General features: G+C 34.6%; 1 protein-coding gene across 1 annotated transcript in view; it reads right to left on the minus strand.

The window, feature by feature from the left end:
- Positions 1 to 203: 203 nt before the first annotated feature.
- The window catches only part of LOC140159506 (vasopressin V1a receptor-like), a 41,559-nt gene continuing 22,951 nt past the window's right edge, over positions 204 to 18,811 (minus strand). Inside the window, exon 2 of the mRNA XM_072182994.1 lies at positions 204 to 5,461. Coding sequence (XP_072039095.1) covers positions 4,531 to 5,461 — 931 coding nt within the window. The 3' untranslated portion in view covers positions 204 to 4,530. The remainder of the gene's footprint in view (positions 5,462 to 18,811) is intronic.

An 18,811-nucleotide genomic window follows, 5' to 3' on the forward strand; every position in this document is an offset into this window, starting at 1 on the left:
TACAGTTTATAGTTTTATGACTGTTTACAACAGAAATCAATAAATAAGGTGGATGTTATGCTGCATTTTGATGTGGCAGTCTTGGTTATGCTCACTGGATATTGATGGGTATCAATCATTTTGATACACCCTGTATAATTAATGCGCATAGTTTGTTACATACAAAATGCTTGATTTACTACAACAAAATATAATTACACAAATCAGAATTTTGCTCTTTTATTTACAATAAAAATACATGAACTGACATCGATAATAAAACAGTCCTTTCACAAATATTCTAAAACACCCAGCATTTTTTTCTTTATTACGTAAAGATTACAATCTACGTATATTTTAATTGTCACATTAATTACATTAAGGATTACATTCCGAAAGGCAATCGAACTCCTCTAGTGAAAAGTTTGTAACATACAGCTGCCCGGCTTGCGTTTAATCAACTGAGTTTGTGGCTCAGTTTTCAATAGTTTTAAGGAGCGATTTCCATCGGGTAAACAAGAGATATTCAACACTTTCAACAACAAATATTGTTGTGTGATTCATACTAGTACCTCGCATTTTCCAGAAAATATGGCTAGTTATATACACATGGGTTTGACGCTCATTACTGCTTCGTAAAAAGCAAAGTATTATATTGCATAATTCCAGGAACTTAATGTATGCCTTGAGCTTACTTCCTGCGTTATAGTAATTGACTGGTACGATGTTATTAATGTAAATTCGTGGTATACATGTTTGTCAAGTTTTAAAAGCATATTAGGTTTGTATAATGGACTTTCAATGTGCTGGGCCGGGATACTAATACTTCAATTAAGTTAGTATGTATAAAAAATGTCATATATTATTCTGGGGGAGCATGAATACTGTAATATTTAAACTGATTTTAAACTGATCAACATTAAAATTTGTGATTTGTACACAAATAATATTAATCGAATTTTCGTACACATAACATGTTTCAACAGTATCTTTAGAACAAAGTAAATAAATCAAAGCTAAACCTGAATTTATGCTACATCGCTGAGCGACAGCAATAAGTCTTTAGCCAATCAGGTAGAGGGCTTTTTGTTGTGATGGGAAAAGCGCGCTACCTCTTTGGTCAAATTCCAATCGCTCTTCATAGAGCGATGAAGTATAAATTCAGCTTAAGACTATAAGGTTTGTATAGCCCTTTAAAGAATAAGGCATACCTAGGCGAAAATGAGTAGTTGAACACTGTGAATATTGAAGATGTTATTGCAGAAAGCTCTAATACAGTAGTTGGGACAGCTTAATCTATCATTTAATTAAATGTATTCGTATGAAATCAGGAAAAATACCAAATCTACTTTATGCCACAATACGGGCATATTTTCGTGTGTTTTATGACCAAACAGGGCAACGCACTTTATTTTACCTTAGTTGATTTGGTAAGCTTTCAAAAGCTATTGAACTAAATCTTATTCGACATTAAGGCGAGTCGAATGGCAACACCCATATTTATCCAGTTGTAAACATTTATCTAAAAAACTGAGGTGTACTTAATATTTCTTCATATGACCAGACTGACAATAAGTCAAGGAATAGAATGATTACATTTATATTTCCACAGATCTTGAGGTTCGTAATGATATCCCTGATATCAAGCCTTGGAATTTCCTAAATATAGCCCATACTATTCTTCTTATGTGTCAGCTTTATTTGACTAAATATTGTTTCAAAACTGCTAGGTCATGCCCCCATCCGGCTCGCCTTAATTTCATATGCTACTGTTGAAACAAATTCGATATGCTGTGTTATTTCCTCATATGTCTATATATATATTTATCTCACACTACTAAAGATATCTTACCTATACAACTGTATTATTGTATTCAAAACCGTTGCTTCAGGCCAAATAATACTTTTGTAATTCCGTTGTCAATTTAAAGTTCTTTCTTCTTGACCTAGATCATCATTGTTGTGGTACGTTTAAATATAATACGAAACTGCATCTCACGACGTCATTGTCACAAAAGGATAAATAATTGCACATTGCAGGCAGAACGTGAATTACATACAACACATTGAATTCAACACGCGGAGGTATGTAATGATATTGGTACATCGTTATTGTTATACGATATTACAGGATGCGTGTGCTCAACACCTTTAGTAATAATGATAATATGCTTTTCAACCACATAAAACTGTATTTTTAATTTAAATATTATATTAGAAATGCTACGGTATGCAATTATCTCTCATACTTAAAATGATCATGTGTTAGTCTCACATTTCCAACGATAATCGTTTAACAACTAAGTATATAATACTCTATTTAGTCTTTAATATCTACATACATTTCAAAGGCACGAAATTAGGAAAAATATATATCTGCTTTACGAGATTCTGTCTCGAAAGTTGTTCTGCAAAGTAATATTCAAATTAGAAAGCAAAGGATATTAAAATTATACATGAAAAAATGCCTTGCTCTATGCAGTTAAGATTCAAAATGGGGCCATTGATACATTTATTTTATTCGCACACAATTGCCATCCATCAACATTATTAAAACTCACATTGATATGGAAACAGTGAAAACCAATAAAGCAGCTGAATTCATGTTAAAGGAGCATACAAAAAATGTATTTTTATGACCGCGTTGTGATATGTTACCCAAGTGATTCGAGCTATCTCCGCAGGGTGTATGCAAACATGATTGTAAAATGAGTTGGAATCGGATGCTCTATTCGAATATACTTACTTCCACTATCCATTTTGTACCATCTATATCAGATACCCCTCTAAAATCTAATCAGGGATGATGATTATCATACCAACCAGTCGGTAGAAAATATAAATTAAAATGATACATCTAATCACATGGTGCCAAGTCGAGATAATGAAAGCTTACGGGTAAATATTCATGCTTAAAGCAAAATATGCAATAAGGCTGACTTAGTTGTACATTTTGAATATATCACTAGGTTAAAATACATCAAGATGCTTAATTATCAGAGAAAAAAATTAAGCTGATTGGTAGGTGATCTCTTTGCAACCAATATGGAATACCACACAGTTCTGTTAATTCAAAAGGTTGTTTTCATAGCACGCTTACATCGACTAATTAAGGCACATGCTTGCTGGCACACAATTTAATATCCGCAAATACAATGCTCATACACCACTGTCAAATTACACAATCACAGCCCTCACACTCCACAAAGATTAATACCACACCACCGTTTGGATATCTCAACTGGTTACGCTCATTAACACAAATACACACGGGAACGCGCAAACACGCGCACCCCACCCCACACATACGTCTTCTCAACAACGTCACTATTAGATTCGCACTCCCATAACAGCTGCCACTCCATTTATTTGATTCACACGCGCAGGTAAATTACACTCATGCACATCCTGACACACCCCTTCCAATTCAACTTTCAGATCCACAACATCCCCTACACCTGCACACATCCACACCCATCACAAACCTCTACAAGCACACACCCATCCACATTCTCCTGCCCTCTCACCCCTTTATCTACATGTACACACCCCTCTACGCACTCACATAGGCTATATTGCATTTTGATTGCGTTAGTTTTTTCCTAACATTAACGAGGCTTTCATATTATTACTAAATACAGTGAATAACTACTTTCGTACTACTAATAGACATATCAAAAGAGCCTTTTGCATACCCTGCACAAATTTACAATGTTTTTGAACAAGTGGACAACGACATTTTGAAACATTTCAGCTTGACATTTTACTAAGAGTAATAATTGGACTCAACAGATGCTGGAGATATCAGTGCAATAACTTTAGGGGGAACTGTAAAGTCAAGTATCTGACCTGTCCTAAAATACTTAACCGGACCGCGCGTGAAATTTTACAAGAGGTAAAGAATATGAACACCGCAAATGTGGTCGCTTTCTGCTCGGTAGTCGATCTGGTCTGCCCTGAAATGCTGCTGGATTTAGTTTGGTAACACATTTGCCAATTTATAGGTGTCAGATATATTAGCCACAGCATACGCCTTATATCCATGCTCTCGATCAAATTATTTCCACACATACAAACAATTTTACTTGAGACTAAAGAATTGTACTCTTGGTCAAAAGTAATACCTCTCTTCTCATCTCTGTTTTGCAGCAAAGTAATTTTCTGTAACTTGCAAAACTTGCTTTAATTCAAAAACAAACATTAACATTATTCTTTATCGAATTATGGAATATTACACACGCAAAAAAACCAACATGCACAGTTGTTCTCTAGTGTGTCTGCGACGAGTTGAGGGATTAACTTTGCCCAGGAGTATAAAACGCATAGTCCTATATCTCTGACTTCGACTTCAAAAGCTGGGGAAAAGCAACATAATAATTAGGAAATTGTAATCGCAGAAATGGTTTGCCCAACAGCAAGTTCACAAAAAAAGAAGCTTTTTTAAAAATAATTTCCACTGTTTATATAAATAAAGTCTCGCCATTACCAAAGGCCAATTTTGGTATGATTCAGTAATATTGCAAAGAAAGTCAATCAGTACATTAACTTATGTTACATTCGTACTGGTGCGTTTTTGCCTTTGGTTACCTTAGGTGGTGCGGTGTACTGAGTTTCCATAGTAGTTTGTGTTTCATTTCCAGATTGCCGTTTTTTCATTTTCTTGCAGGCGTTGAAATATAAAAAAACAAATGGGTTTGTTGCACTATTACAGGTCACAAATACTGAGAACACAGAGTAAGCATACGGGTTGACGCTGGTCCTTCCGGCGTACGCTATGATCAGTTCAGTAACGAAGAAGGGCGTATTACATACTAAGTAGGAGACAATAATAACAAAGGTCATCTTCAAAGTTCTCCATCGAGCGCTTTTCTTCCAACTGCTTTGGAACATTGATTGATCACTGAACAGTTTGAATACAATCAAGAAGTATGTGAAACATATCATGATAAATGGGACAATGAACACTACAATTGTCACGTATGTCATGTATATCTGTTGATGAAATATAGGTTTGGAACGGAAAATGGATCGGCATTTCTCTGTTCCATTTTGTCTGTCGTTGTCAAAAGTACGAAAGACGTAAAGATTAGGAACGGACAGAAGCAGAGCTAGAACCCAGGATATAGTAATAACATGGCGCTCATTTAGAGCTTTCTTCAGTGGAAACATAACGGCGTAAAATCTATCTACAGCGATAGCTACTACTATGTTACTAGAAGCCATTAAAGCTACACTTTCCATTAGCATGCGAAGGCGACAAGCCGCATCGCCCCCGACCCATATGTTATCACGAAAACTCATGACAATGTTGAATAGAAGTGGAAACAAAGCTACAAGTAGATCAGCTGTAGCTAAAGCCCAAACGTAACTATTGATTCGAGCTTTATCCGTACGATGTAACCAAAGATATGCATAGACAAGAAAATTACCGATAATGGTGATTACAAAATAACGGCGAGTGCGATCAGTTGTGTCAACTGGTCTGTCGGTATAGACCCCTTACTTGGATCGTCCCCATCAGGAGTACCCGTTGTACTGTATGAATCGTTTAATGGAAAATCAGACATGGTGTCGTTTTCAATATCGTAGAAGAACTGAACAAATATCGGCTGTAACGTAAGATGACCCTTATTCAACAAACGTCTTCAATTTCTCCACAGTATGCCTATAATAGTGTGTCAGCTTTCTGCTACTCGTATACAATAACGAACGATCAAGATGAATATTCAAGTTTTATGGTTCTATCCTAGTGTCACGACTGGTAAAGTAAACTGTTTAATATACAGGTAATACGATGTCAGAGACTTTCACCAGATGAGAAATGTCAACCGTCTCTGTCAATACCAGTACTGTTTGTGTTTCGATGAACTTACAATATATGTAGTCTGTATATTAACTCGATGGAGCTTCACAATTAGAAGCAATGATAAGTTCGACCGGTTTTAATGGCAACTTGCCTTAACATTGAAATACCTATTGATTGTTGACACCCATGGAATGACACGCAGTTAGCTATTGACGCCAACCGAACAGAGTCATCGAGATATTTACACTATAACGCTGTGGTGAAACCCTTGATGGAACCCCAAACTGGCCATATGGTGCGATCCAACCACGCGATATTGTATCTTCACATTCTTACTTCTTCAGCTAAAGTGTACATCTGTTTGAAAGAGTCTGTAGAAAAATAAAACCAAAGAATAACATTGTTAACAACGGGCCTTTCTGAGGTCTTTAGACTTGCGTAACAATATTTTCAATTTCTTGATTTGTTATTGTAACTGGCATGTTTGGTTGACACTTTCTAAAGTGTGTATGATTTGAGAAACCGATTAGTTTAGACTGATCGGAGTTTTTTTTTTGATTCAATACATCAATAGATATAAACATCTCACTAACCCCCCTTGAATAATGGCCATTATTCCAAAACGGGCTATTATATTACAAATCTGTAAAATGCGTTGGAAGCAGAATTTATTTCTGCGCATTTAGACACCTCATTTGATACGATAGCTCAGAAAACAATAAAACATCTGTCAATTCAATGTAGTGAGGTCCAGATTTCCTTCCATTATACTGAATACAAATCAATAGAAATTTATTTGCAACTTTCAAATATTGGGTTGCATTTCAAGATTTTAATGTACGCTGTGACATTAATATTTAGATAATTGCTACAAATAAGGTGTCAAAATGCGCAAAAATAAATTCTGCTTCCAACGCATTTTACAGATTTGTAATACAATCACCCGTTTTTGAATAATGGCCATTATTATTTTAAGGGGGGTAGTTACTTTTTTAAAGATGTTTGTAAGCAGTACGTAATACAATAGGGATATAATCAATACGTAGAGATAGAGAGATATCGATAGAGATGTCGATACAGTACAAAAATCCAAACAGTTTAATTTACTGAAACATAAAACGGCCCCATGCACGGACAGGTTCGTTTAAGGTTTGACACTATTTTAAAGTTTTGCGATTTGGTAGTTCACAGCATCTTGCGAATGGTAGTCAGCTTTGGCAAAAATCGCATTGCTCATTTCATAGCGAGTGTGTAGAAGAATTCAAATATCACAGATATAGTTTTCTAGGTTATGTTGTAGGAGGGCTGAAACACCTGCAACACTTACATAAACGTACAGAACTCATTAAAAACGATAAATCAAGCAAGGTTTGAAAGTATATGGTTTGTAGAATGAACTTTTGCAAAACATCTAAGTGTTATTTTTCAATAATATATTGATTTACATAATGGAAATCGATATTTTTTGTCTGCTTCGACCAACAGTAACTTGTCTACCCTTAACATCCAAGTATATGAACATCATTTCGTAAGATGTGGTAGTGTTAAATGAGATTGACATTACTTCCTCTATATTATGCTCCTTTAAATCACAGTTTCATCAGCACATTTAGCTAATGTCAACAATGTTGGTATTTGATTTTGCAGCAGTCAGTCCTCTGATAAATGTGGTAAATATTGATGAGGTTTCAAGTTATTACAGCACCAGTCTAATGTATGCGATTGAAACACCATAATAAAGACGTGCATTTTTCCGTGGCTGGCAATTTCATCCGACAATCCAAGTTTTAGGTTGTCAAGCAGGAAAGCCATCATTTATCTTTTTATACTTTGATTGTGTTTTCCACCACTTTCTATATCGTGATTCTGACGATTAATTGATTACATTGGGAAACAGAACTAATAAAAACGTATCTGAAGCTCAGTGGTGTAATTTATTGAAGTGTCAAATGTACATTAAACCCTCAGAAATTAATTTATCAAGATATCGAAGACAATTTCTCAAAGAAACTTGTTGTCTCAGGTAGCGAAGGAATGTCACGAAACGATATTGCTCTATGACAATGTGTTATCCACATATGGATACGTGCATAAAATTATCACCTTAGGGAATCTTTATTCTTTTACATTTTTAAAATTTTCATACCTATGTACTAGTCTTGATACAAAGCCGGTTGGGACTGAGGCCAACGTTTCTGTTGGTCACATGTGGGCGACAAACAAGATATTTAGCGGTCTCTATAATAACACTTTTAATAAAGCCTGGTTTTGATTTTAATACGGAAACCAATAATCCGACAATCAAGAACATAAGGCAAAGATATCTTGTGAAATCTCAATGACTTGATAGAGGGAATAAGCTATAATTAAAAAGACTAGTTTGCGTATGACGTCCTGTCAACTGAACCAAAAATGCCGTACTGCGCAGGTCAGCAACCAATCACGGCGCGCCTTTGCCCTGACGTCAGACGCAAACTAGTCTTTTTTAATTCGGTCTTCAATTATAATAACGTTCCGGTTCTCTTAAATGACCGAACCTGGCAAACGGCCTGATATTACAATATACTAAGTAGTCACCAAGAGTAAGTAAGTAAGACCAAGTAAAAGCCTGTCAAAATTAACAAACATGACCCCCGATTACATGCCCATTTTAAATCTAAACAAGAATCTATATCAGTCTCAGATATTAGGATGATTTTTAACCATTACCATTACTTGTAAAATACTATGACCACTGCAGTTATATTATGATGTGAAGTAGATGAATGAGTACTTATTTTACCACATCCATACTTACGTAAAGAGGTCATATATATTGCATCTATTATATAAGACATATGTGTAATATTTTGTTTGTGTGCAATTTTGTTAAAGGAATATTTACTTTTTGATATTAATGTTATAGGCCGATATAACAACATACAATTATTGTAATATATATGTTATTGTTTCACATTAAGCGAATTAAAGTAGGTAATGGGGATACGCATCCTGCACAAGAACAAATAAGATTGGGGAACGATTGCTCGCTACAAGAGGAAACTGAATATATTAAATAAGAAAGAGTGAACAGTTTACCAACCCAAAGTGTTACAATTAAACATGACAACAAATTAAGCGAATTCTTTGTTTAGTTTTTTTGGTTGTAGTATTCACCTGATTATTCATTGATATGGCGATGTTAGATATCAATGCATTATTAAAGTTATACTATTATTATTGACAAATAGCAAGAAAGGTGACAACACAATTTTGTAGAGCCATTTCCCGTTATGATTATGTACGGTTACATGCATATTCACATGTAATAACATACATTTTCACACGCAAAATCGTTTACCTGAACTACTAAAATACCCCGAGAATAATAACATTTCAATAGTTCCCCTGATCTACGTGTACTTGTAAGGATTTTCAAGACGTAAGCATGTTCAAATGGACCCCGATGGAAATAAGCTTCAATATAGACTTTCTTGGGTTATCCAGGGTTGTCAAAACCTGAGCAAATCAAATCAAAGAAAGAAATTGCAAGTACTTTAACATGCTATCATTAAAAGAACCTTTCTTAATCTTTCTTATGTAAATTGTTCATTGAATTTTTACCTGAAACCGTATGGAATATATTCAAAAAAGTAGTTAGGTAATAATATGTTAAATAAAGGCCCTTTCAGTGATCCCAACGAAAGTGCAAAATAAAATTCAAATTGTTTATAAATTTCCTAAAAGTGAAAGATAAGTCATTAAAATTGTCATTAGGTATTTTTGAAATGGAAAACCTTGGCAAAAAATGAGGAAAACAGCAGTATTGTCAAAGTTGAGGGACCATTCAAAAACATGTAGCTGATGTATATCAGTGTACTTCCGTTATATCTATAATTGCGCTTTTATAAATACGCACGTGACCCATGGGCACGACATACCAAGACCAGCAAGCGTGACCAAATCCTCATGCATTGACCACTATACAGAAAGGGATAGTAACTCTGTAGATAAATATCATCAAATTTAAGTATTAATTGAATTGCAAAATTAATACACATTTTGCATTTCCGAATTTGTAATATGTTATCAACAACAACATTTTGAAAGTATTTGACGACGGAAAAAATATTCAACGACGGAAACGTTTACAATATAATCACAAAGTTGAACAAAATAGAACATTTTGTTACACAGCAGTCTCATGTTGTTCCGCCTTTGCATTCAAATGTATAGAAAGACCACTCGCTATGTATAAGGTCACTTCGAGACTTACTGTCTATAAGCTGTTATGGCAGCGCGGAGGTGGTCACGTGCGTATTTATAGAAGCGCATTTATATAATAACCGAAGTACACTGTATAATATACTGTCAGTATTCATGTTAATGCCTTATTTTGTCTTAAATACACACCTTTCGGCTGAACCACTAGCAGGCTATGTTAGCACATCTATAACAATGACAAAGGTACACAAATCTGAAATTTGATGCTTTTTACGATAGTCCGGATGAGAAAATCACTGAATGAGCCTTTAAATGTACACTAATACTGCAGATTGTTTGTTTGTTTTTCTGGAAAGAACACTATAGCGTAATCACACTGTCAATAGGATTGTCCCTCTTGTACAATGCATTCGCATGGGATGTTCTTGCCACTTCAAATAACGATCAAGTACCAGCCGGGTCAACTAGAGTGTACGTATGTATGTATGTATTTTCTCTTTAACGTTTTTTTGCTGGAATATAATTAGCGGTAACCTTAGAACAGTAGGCAATAATAAGTACGTAACCGTACATAATCCTAACGGTTATGCATGTAACTGGAAATGACTCTACAAAATTGTGCTGCCACCTTTCTTGCTAACCTTAGATAGAGCAGAAAGAGAAAGTCAATGCAAAATTAAAATTATGTTTCTTTGATTTAATATTAAGAACAAATATTTTCCTACACACACTGGCCAAAATTCTTTGATGGCAACATCCTTAAAATAAAATTCCGCACTACAAATAGTTTTTCTAATAGTTGAACATTCATCTAATATAATGTTAATTTCACATTACGAATTAGATTGCAATGTTCTTTGCATGAAATAAATAATGGGGTGGATGGTGTTCACTGCGTTGACATCACACACGTATTCCAGTGCTTACTGGGCTTAATATTCATAATGTGTATGCATCTTGTATGAAGCCTGTCAAACAGAAGGATAATACCAAGTTTATGATGCATACGTTGCCTCTACACACACTGGCCAAAATATTGCAACATCGCTGAAAAAGGAATTCCGCAAACTGTAAGTTGAACATTTATCCAATACCCTGTCGATTTCACATTACATGGCAATGTTCTTTGTACGAAATCCAAGGCTAATCTATGGGTTGGAAGGTGTCCACTGTGTTGACATTATGCTCGCATAATATCAGTGATTACAATGGCTGAAAGACAGAAATCCGTCTGAACGCAGAGACGAAGAATCTTTAGTCCACAAAATGTCAAAATGCCTTTGCAATAGTTGCTAAACCGTTTTATTGGTTTCTGCAAGGTATAAGAAAGATGTTGGTATTAATGGTTCATGAATGTGTCAGGTGGAAGAAATTAACATCCTTAAAAGACAACTGTCTTTCAAGGTCTGGGACACTCTCAAGCCACAAAGGTCAATCGCATGACCTTGAAGCACACTAAAATCATTGTCTTCCGCGTTTATTATGTGTTTAAATGTCATTACGTCCTTTATGCATGACCTTATTAGTGCAATAGAAATTCCTGAGTGGCCCAACTCTTGCAAGATGTCGGCATCTTTAGGTGTTATTTTATCCAAACACTACCTTCGTACAACCTCGTTCCGTAACCATTTCTCCGATACCTTGCAGAAACCAATTGAACCATTTGCATTTGTAGACTAAAGTTTCTTCGCCTCTGCCTTCAAACGGATTTCCGTCTTTTCGCCATTGTAATCACTGATATTATGCTCACATGATGTCGACACAGTGGACACCATGCACCCCGTAGATTAGCCTTTAATTTCGAACAAAGAACATTCCATGTAATGTGAAATCGACATGGTATTGGATAAATGTTCAACTTACAGTTTGCGGATTTTTTTTCAGCGATGTTGTAATATTTTTGGCGAGTGTGTGTAGATGCAATGTATCTTATCCATCATAAACTTGGTATTATCCTTCTGACAGGATTCATACTAGATGCATACACATTATGAATATTAAGCCAAATATATAAATATTAAGCACTGTCGGGTTTTTTTTAATTTTCCTTTTTATCAAATGCTTTTAAAATATCAAAGAACGGACAGAGTTAAATATTTTACATAGTTACGAATGACTGAAGGGTTCCACAAATTGTGGACCCTTCAATAGTCATTAAACAGGCACGGTCTTGTGCAGCAATACTTAACTACATTAATAATACGTTACGAAAAGTCTGATTGATTTAAAATGACACATATTGGTCAAACCCGTGCTAATATTACAAATCCATTAATAAGCAATGCGATGAACTGTATGATGGTTGTGCCTTTATTACACTCGGTTTGCTTCTTGCTTGTTTTATACAAAGTCAATTATCTGACATGTCCCTGAGGTAGAAGATTTATATTGCCAGTTCATTTGTATATTGCACATGGGTAATCATATAATTGGCTATAAATACATTTGATATGTAATCGAATTGACAAAATCAGTTGTAGGCAAATATACAATAAACGGATTAGGGACTTGTAAATTAAAGGATTCAATCATGTTTCACCGTTGTTCATCACCATTTAACAACGATGCGTCCGCCGGACAAGTTCAACAATAAAAACAAGGTAAATATCGTATATCGTATATTCCGTGGGAAATGTTAGTTAATCATTGAAACTCAGCCTTACAAAAAAAATCGGCGATTTCTCTGTCAGCAATAAAAGTTCAGAATAACACGGAAATGTTTAGCCGCTATCTCCAAAATATTGAATTCAAAACTTATTGTAAGCGTGTTGATTTATTTTCTTTGGTACTTAACCCTGGTGTTACCAATAATCGTCGTAATCTTAAGGGGGTACTACATCCCTGGCCAATTTTTTTCATATTTTTGCATTTTTCTCAAAAATTATACAACATTGGTGACAAGTAAGATATGTATATTATAGGGGCAAGGACTACAACTACTGCATTGAAAATTCAGCAACTCAAGGCAAGTAGTTATTGATTTATTGATCAAATATTGGTTTTCCCTCATTTTTGACTGTAACTCCACAACTGTTGTATGTGCTGAAATAAAATTTCCAGTGCAGTAGTTGTAGTCCTTGCCCCTATAATATACATATCTTACTTGTCACCAATGCGCCAAATTTTTGAGAAAAATGCAAAAATAGGCACAAAATTAGGCAGGGGTGTAGTACCCCCTTAAAGACCAAAAATTGTAATATACTCCTCTACTTCATGTACTAGAAATCATTAAGAAATGCAAAAGTTTGGATTTTTTTTTAAAACTGTCAACATCTAATTTGATTAATTTTGGTGTAAAAATGCATCAAGTAAAATTTCTTAAAATTTAGATAAACTTTGGAAGGTCCCCCCTAAATTGATGAGTCCAATTATTACTCTTAGTACAATGTCAAACTGAAATGCTTTAAAATGTCGTTATTAAATTTTTTAAGGAAATTTTTTGTGCAGGGTGTGTAAAAGCTGTTTTGATATAATCAATACGTGTAGCACGAAAATAATTACATATTTAGTAATCATATAAAGCCTCGTTAATGTTAAGAAAAAACTAATGCAATCCAAATGCAATATAGCCTATGTGAGTGTTTAAAAGGGTGTATAATTATTTGTAGGTGGGGGTGTGTGGGTAGGGGTGTGTGTGTGTGTGCTTTTAGATGTCCGTTTGGGTGATTGCGTGTTGATGGGTGTGGCTTGTTAGAGCTGGTAACTAAACAATACAGTCATGAGCTATCTTCGGATACCAAATCTTGATCTTGATGGGGTAAATTGAGCGAATGGGGTCAACGGGCCAAGCACCTTGAATAGATCAATCTCACGACTCACTGACCTTTCAAAAGAAGGTGAGAAAGAGAGTTTTGATATACAATTATGACGTTTTTAGTGTTGATCTAATTTTTCTGTCACCATTACGAAATACTAACAGGTGCCGATATTGTACTGTCAGGATTGCACTGTCAATAATGTAGACCTACGGGTGCTATATTACATGATTCTTAGTGATCAAGTGATGCTTTTTGATTCTATGACTCCGTTAGATCAGATCACATAGTGACACGAGAAAGCAGATGCCTGACTTAATATGAGACAGTGTTGGTAACACACAGGCGAAGTAGTCTAGTATTCGCTCCTTTATGATTGTATAAATATGACTTTAGTATCAGATCTCGTCAAATTGTGTTATTCAGCCCAGGGCACGAGTAAGCGATACTACAGAGTACGGCTACTTCCTATAAATACGACATGTGACGCGAATTACTTTTTAGATGCATCTTACAATGCATCTACATTTTTAAACAAACCAAGTAGGCGAAGGCGGTTTCGGTACCCGCAGTTTAATTGCTTGAATGGTTAATTCTGGTATGTAGACAATTAATGCAAATTATGTAGACGACAATACAATAATCGCATATACTTGCAACCCACATCAATATCAAAAATCACATTAAAAGTTAAATATCAGTGTCGCAGATATTGATTGATCAAAATTAGAGCTTAGACCTTCAGGCGGGTCGGAAGGGAGCTTGACTCTCACTCATTCAGACAAATAAAGTTGATACATAAAAGGAGATCTCAAGGTTTGATATAATGGGTATTATTGCCGCTCTCTCTGCATACGTCTCCTCGGGAAGGGAAAACACTAAACATTTTCTTTATGTTATATATTGGCCTTAAGAAGCACAAGACATATTATGGAAATATAAATGCAATTATTGGCCTCTTGACTTATTTCCTATAAGATAAATGTAAGAAGTACACCGCAGTATTTTAGTTCGCTAAACGTAATGTAAATAAGTTGTTTTCTGCCCGATTTGGTTTTCAAAGGTATGGTAGAGCTGATATATCAATTATCAGCGTTCAGTAATTTATTACTAACCCATAAAAATACAAGATCCAGATTTATTGACCAAAATTCAATCATTCATTGAAAGCAATACTACCACCATGATCACTGATGAATTGAAGTACATAGCCTACATATGCAAGTTCAGTCAATATGTTCAATAGAAGACTTGGTACTTGTAGTGACTGAGCTAATATACTTTGCAAATGCCATGCAGGTTCATGCACTTAGTAATTATTCATCTAAAGCCTTGTCCAATTTTCCTCCTTGTATAATCAGTAAATTAATGCATTTATAGAGTAAGACATCATTAGAGGCGATCTTATGAGTGGGTGAGCTAGATAGGTTGGGAGGTACCACGGGGTGGGGACAAAGCTGTACTTCCACATAGTGTTGTAAACAAAATACAAAAGAGCAAAGGGCAATTTCTTATAATCACTCAAAACCGATACATCCGAAATTGGTCAAACTATTTATTTTCTGAATCTTTATGACGAGGGAAATAAATTGGTATGGTTTTAACAGTTTGATTTCAATTGCGATTATGTTGTGTACCCGCGGATATCAATGCGGCTTTTGCCTATCCTAAGTGGTACCAACCACTACCGCCCCTTTTGAGGGGATGCAGTTCACCAACTAAGAGTCACCAGCGATGTAGAATACTATTTGAGCGTGAATTTAGAGATGTTACAAACGACTTTCCTACCAAAAGGGTTTAAATGAAACGAAGGTGCGATCAATTACGCCATATTCAAATCATACTTTCAGAAATCTTTATAAATTGTGCTAAATTTAACTAATGTATGTGATTATGCACATCAAATAAAGACATGCTTATTCTACCCAGAAAATGACTCTGAATTTGAAGAACCATCACCCTTAGAAAATTGAAAACCCCTATAAGGTCGCCAGAAATACTATTTACTTTCACGTATTTATACAGGCGAGATTAAACACACGCTGGATTTTGCAAACAATTCAACAAACAAATCCTTCAGGCAATTTAGCTACTTCATTACTGGCAGCGTTTAAAGAGCGCTAAACGTCATCCATCTATTTCAAAAAAATAAACCTTTTAGGGATGTAAGAGTCGCCGCCACATATTCGTTTCCCTGCCTACCAGTTACTTAACTGAGCAGTATATTCCCATCAAATCAGTTGTTCTATTTTCTACTTCTTGAACAAATGCATTTCATCTGATTAAATATAAGTAGAATAAGAGTTGTACTATCTAGATCCTTATCGTGTTGATATTAAACACCTACATACTACCTGGCATCTAATGCTTATAATTTGCTACTTTGCATGAAACAGTATGCTTTGACTATATTTATAAATACGTATTTATAAATACGCACTTGATCACCTCCGCGATGCCATAACAGCTTGTAGATAGGAAGTCTGGAAGTCACCTCCGACACAGCGGGTGGTCTTCCCGTACATTTGAATGCAAAAGCGGTAAACAACACCAGACTGTGCAGCAAAATCGTCTATTGTGTTTAATTTTGTGATATTATTGTAAACCTTTCCGTCCATGAATATTTTTTCCGTAGGCAAACACTTTCAAAATGTTGTTTTTGATAACATTATTACAATTCGGAATCCCCCATGTGTAATAATTTTACAAGTCAATTAATACCTAAATTTGATGATATTTATCTAAAGAGTTCCTATACATATCAATGGCATGAGGATTTGGTCACTCTTGCTGGTCTTGGTATGTCGTGTCCATGGGTCACGTGCGTATTTATAAATATAGTCAAAAGAGGAAATCATCAGTTCAATAGTTGCTGGACATTATAGTCTTCAACATTTGTTCACTAATAAGATTTAATACTATATATTTATTACTACTTTAGTTAAATACCATTATGTGTACTATTTTCAATATGTTTTCATTGAAAATGATAAACCAACGTCCAAATAATTTGTATTTTGTGTAACAAATGGAAATACCAAAATTGAAATACAAAAAAACAACGTAATGCCAACACGCACACATTAACTTGGATCTAAGAAAGTACGTTCTATAATTACATTTTGAGCTTGAATTGACTATATACGGTCAGAAGTTGTTTTGCATGACTTATCTGAATATTAGACTTGCTGGGTTTATTTTTCCATCCTTGGGTTCAGCTCAGTTACATTGTTGGAGTCATTCGTTTGTAAAGTACACCTGCCACTTACAACATTAGGCGATGTACAGGGTGCACAGGCAAACTTGAATTTTTGGGTATTTTAGTACCCAGACCACATATGACCGAATAATTATACTTCTAGAAATTTTGAACATTGACCATTTTACGAGCATTAATTAATCCATTCAATGGATGCAAATAGCAATTAACGATCTGCATTTTTTGAGTACAAGCATATTAAACATGAGGTATGTATTGTTCATAAAAAGGTTTTGTTTTAACTCATTGGAATGGATTAATGTGATTTTCAAATGTTTCTATTAAAAGTATGTAATAGCTGTTTTATATCTGGTTGGATCAAGCATGTCACATTTCAAGGTCACACTGCATTACTAACAATACTATAATTGTTGTTAAAGTAATCTAAAGTACACTATAAAAAACTTTCTCATTTTTTTATATTAAATTTCACTCATGTTTTGCTCTTTAAGACTCAATGCTTACAACCGAAATAACATATCACATTAAGTCATTCCTATTTGTGCTACTTTACTGATCATGCGCTGAAGTCCCTCTACTGGAGTGAATTTGCTTGTGGGGACACACCAACATTACGCTTCTCATTGAAATAAGTGAAAAAAAAGCCTCTCAGAAATCACTTGTAATTAATTCCCTGCAATAGTTAGAGCAATGAGACTGCGCATTATTGCTTTATTGTTTCTTCTATTATCCCAGCAAACACAAAACGTTTTCGACATCATTCGCAAAAGGTTATAAAAGGTTGTCAGAAAACGTTTAAATGTCGGGTTATATAAAGGGTATATTAAGAGTATAAAACGTTTACATAACCTTAAAAAACATTTTTTGATCATCTACTGCTCAGCAAATAAGAATGTTTTACAGAAAACGTTTAAATGTCGGGTTATATAAAGGGTACAAAAACGTTTTAATAACATTCCAAAAACATTCTTGAAAACTTGATACAAAACATTCTAAACAAAATGTTATTTTGGGGTTGAAAAAATATTTTTCGAAAAATGTTTGCCCAAAATATTTTCAATAACGTTTTAAAAACGTTTTCATGACCTTTATATAACCCGACATTTAAATGTTATTAAAAGGTTTTGAAAGAAACATATTAAGAACATTTCTGTGTTTACTGGGTTCAAATATTTTAACATAATGTTATTTAAGTATTGACACAATATTTGGCACAAATGTTTGCAAAAATAGTTTACAATAACATTTTTGAAAACATTTAAAAATATTGTTGTAGTGTGTTTTCATACAAAACGTTTTAAAACGTTATCATGACCTTTATATAACCCGACATTTTAATGTTATAACTTATTTAAAACGTTTTTAAAACGTTTTTGTGTTTACTAGGATGATTATATGGGGGGGGTCAGTGGAATGCATTATCCTGACTATCATGGCTAAATGATTTTCCGATTCTATACGAAACTTTCAAATAATAATGTCAACAAAGAGATACATCTTTGGCCTTTAATATCTAAACTTTCTTTCAATTCATATAATTTAGCGAGAGAATGTTTTCCCTGTCAACTTATGTAAACATCTCAATATTGATAGCGGAAATAGATGGAAGGATGCAAGACTATACGAATCGGACCGTCCTCATTTAATGAAAGAAGCATACGTTGCGAACGATGGAAGGTAACCTCTACTCAACCAAACGTATATATCGTTGATTGAATGGCCGGTCGAGGTAAAATCACACTTTGATGGCGTGGCGTCGTTACAATAATTAATTTAGAGGAGTATTTGATAAACGAGAAGGCAGTACATGGAAAAAATTCTTCACAAGCTAACCGTATTATGATAATT

Source organism: Amphiura filiformis, chromosome 8, assembly GCF_039555335.1.
Source record: "Amphiura filiformis chromosome 8, Afil_fr2py, whole genome shotgun sequence".
NCBI classification, from domain to species: domain Eukaryota; kingdom Metazoa; phylum Echinodermata; class Ophiuroidea; order Amphilepidida; family Amphiuridae; genus Amphiura; species Amphiura filiformis.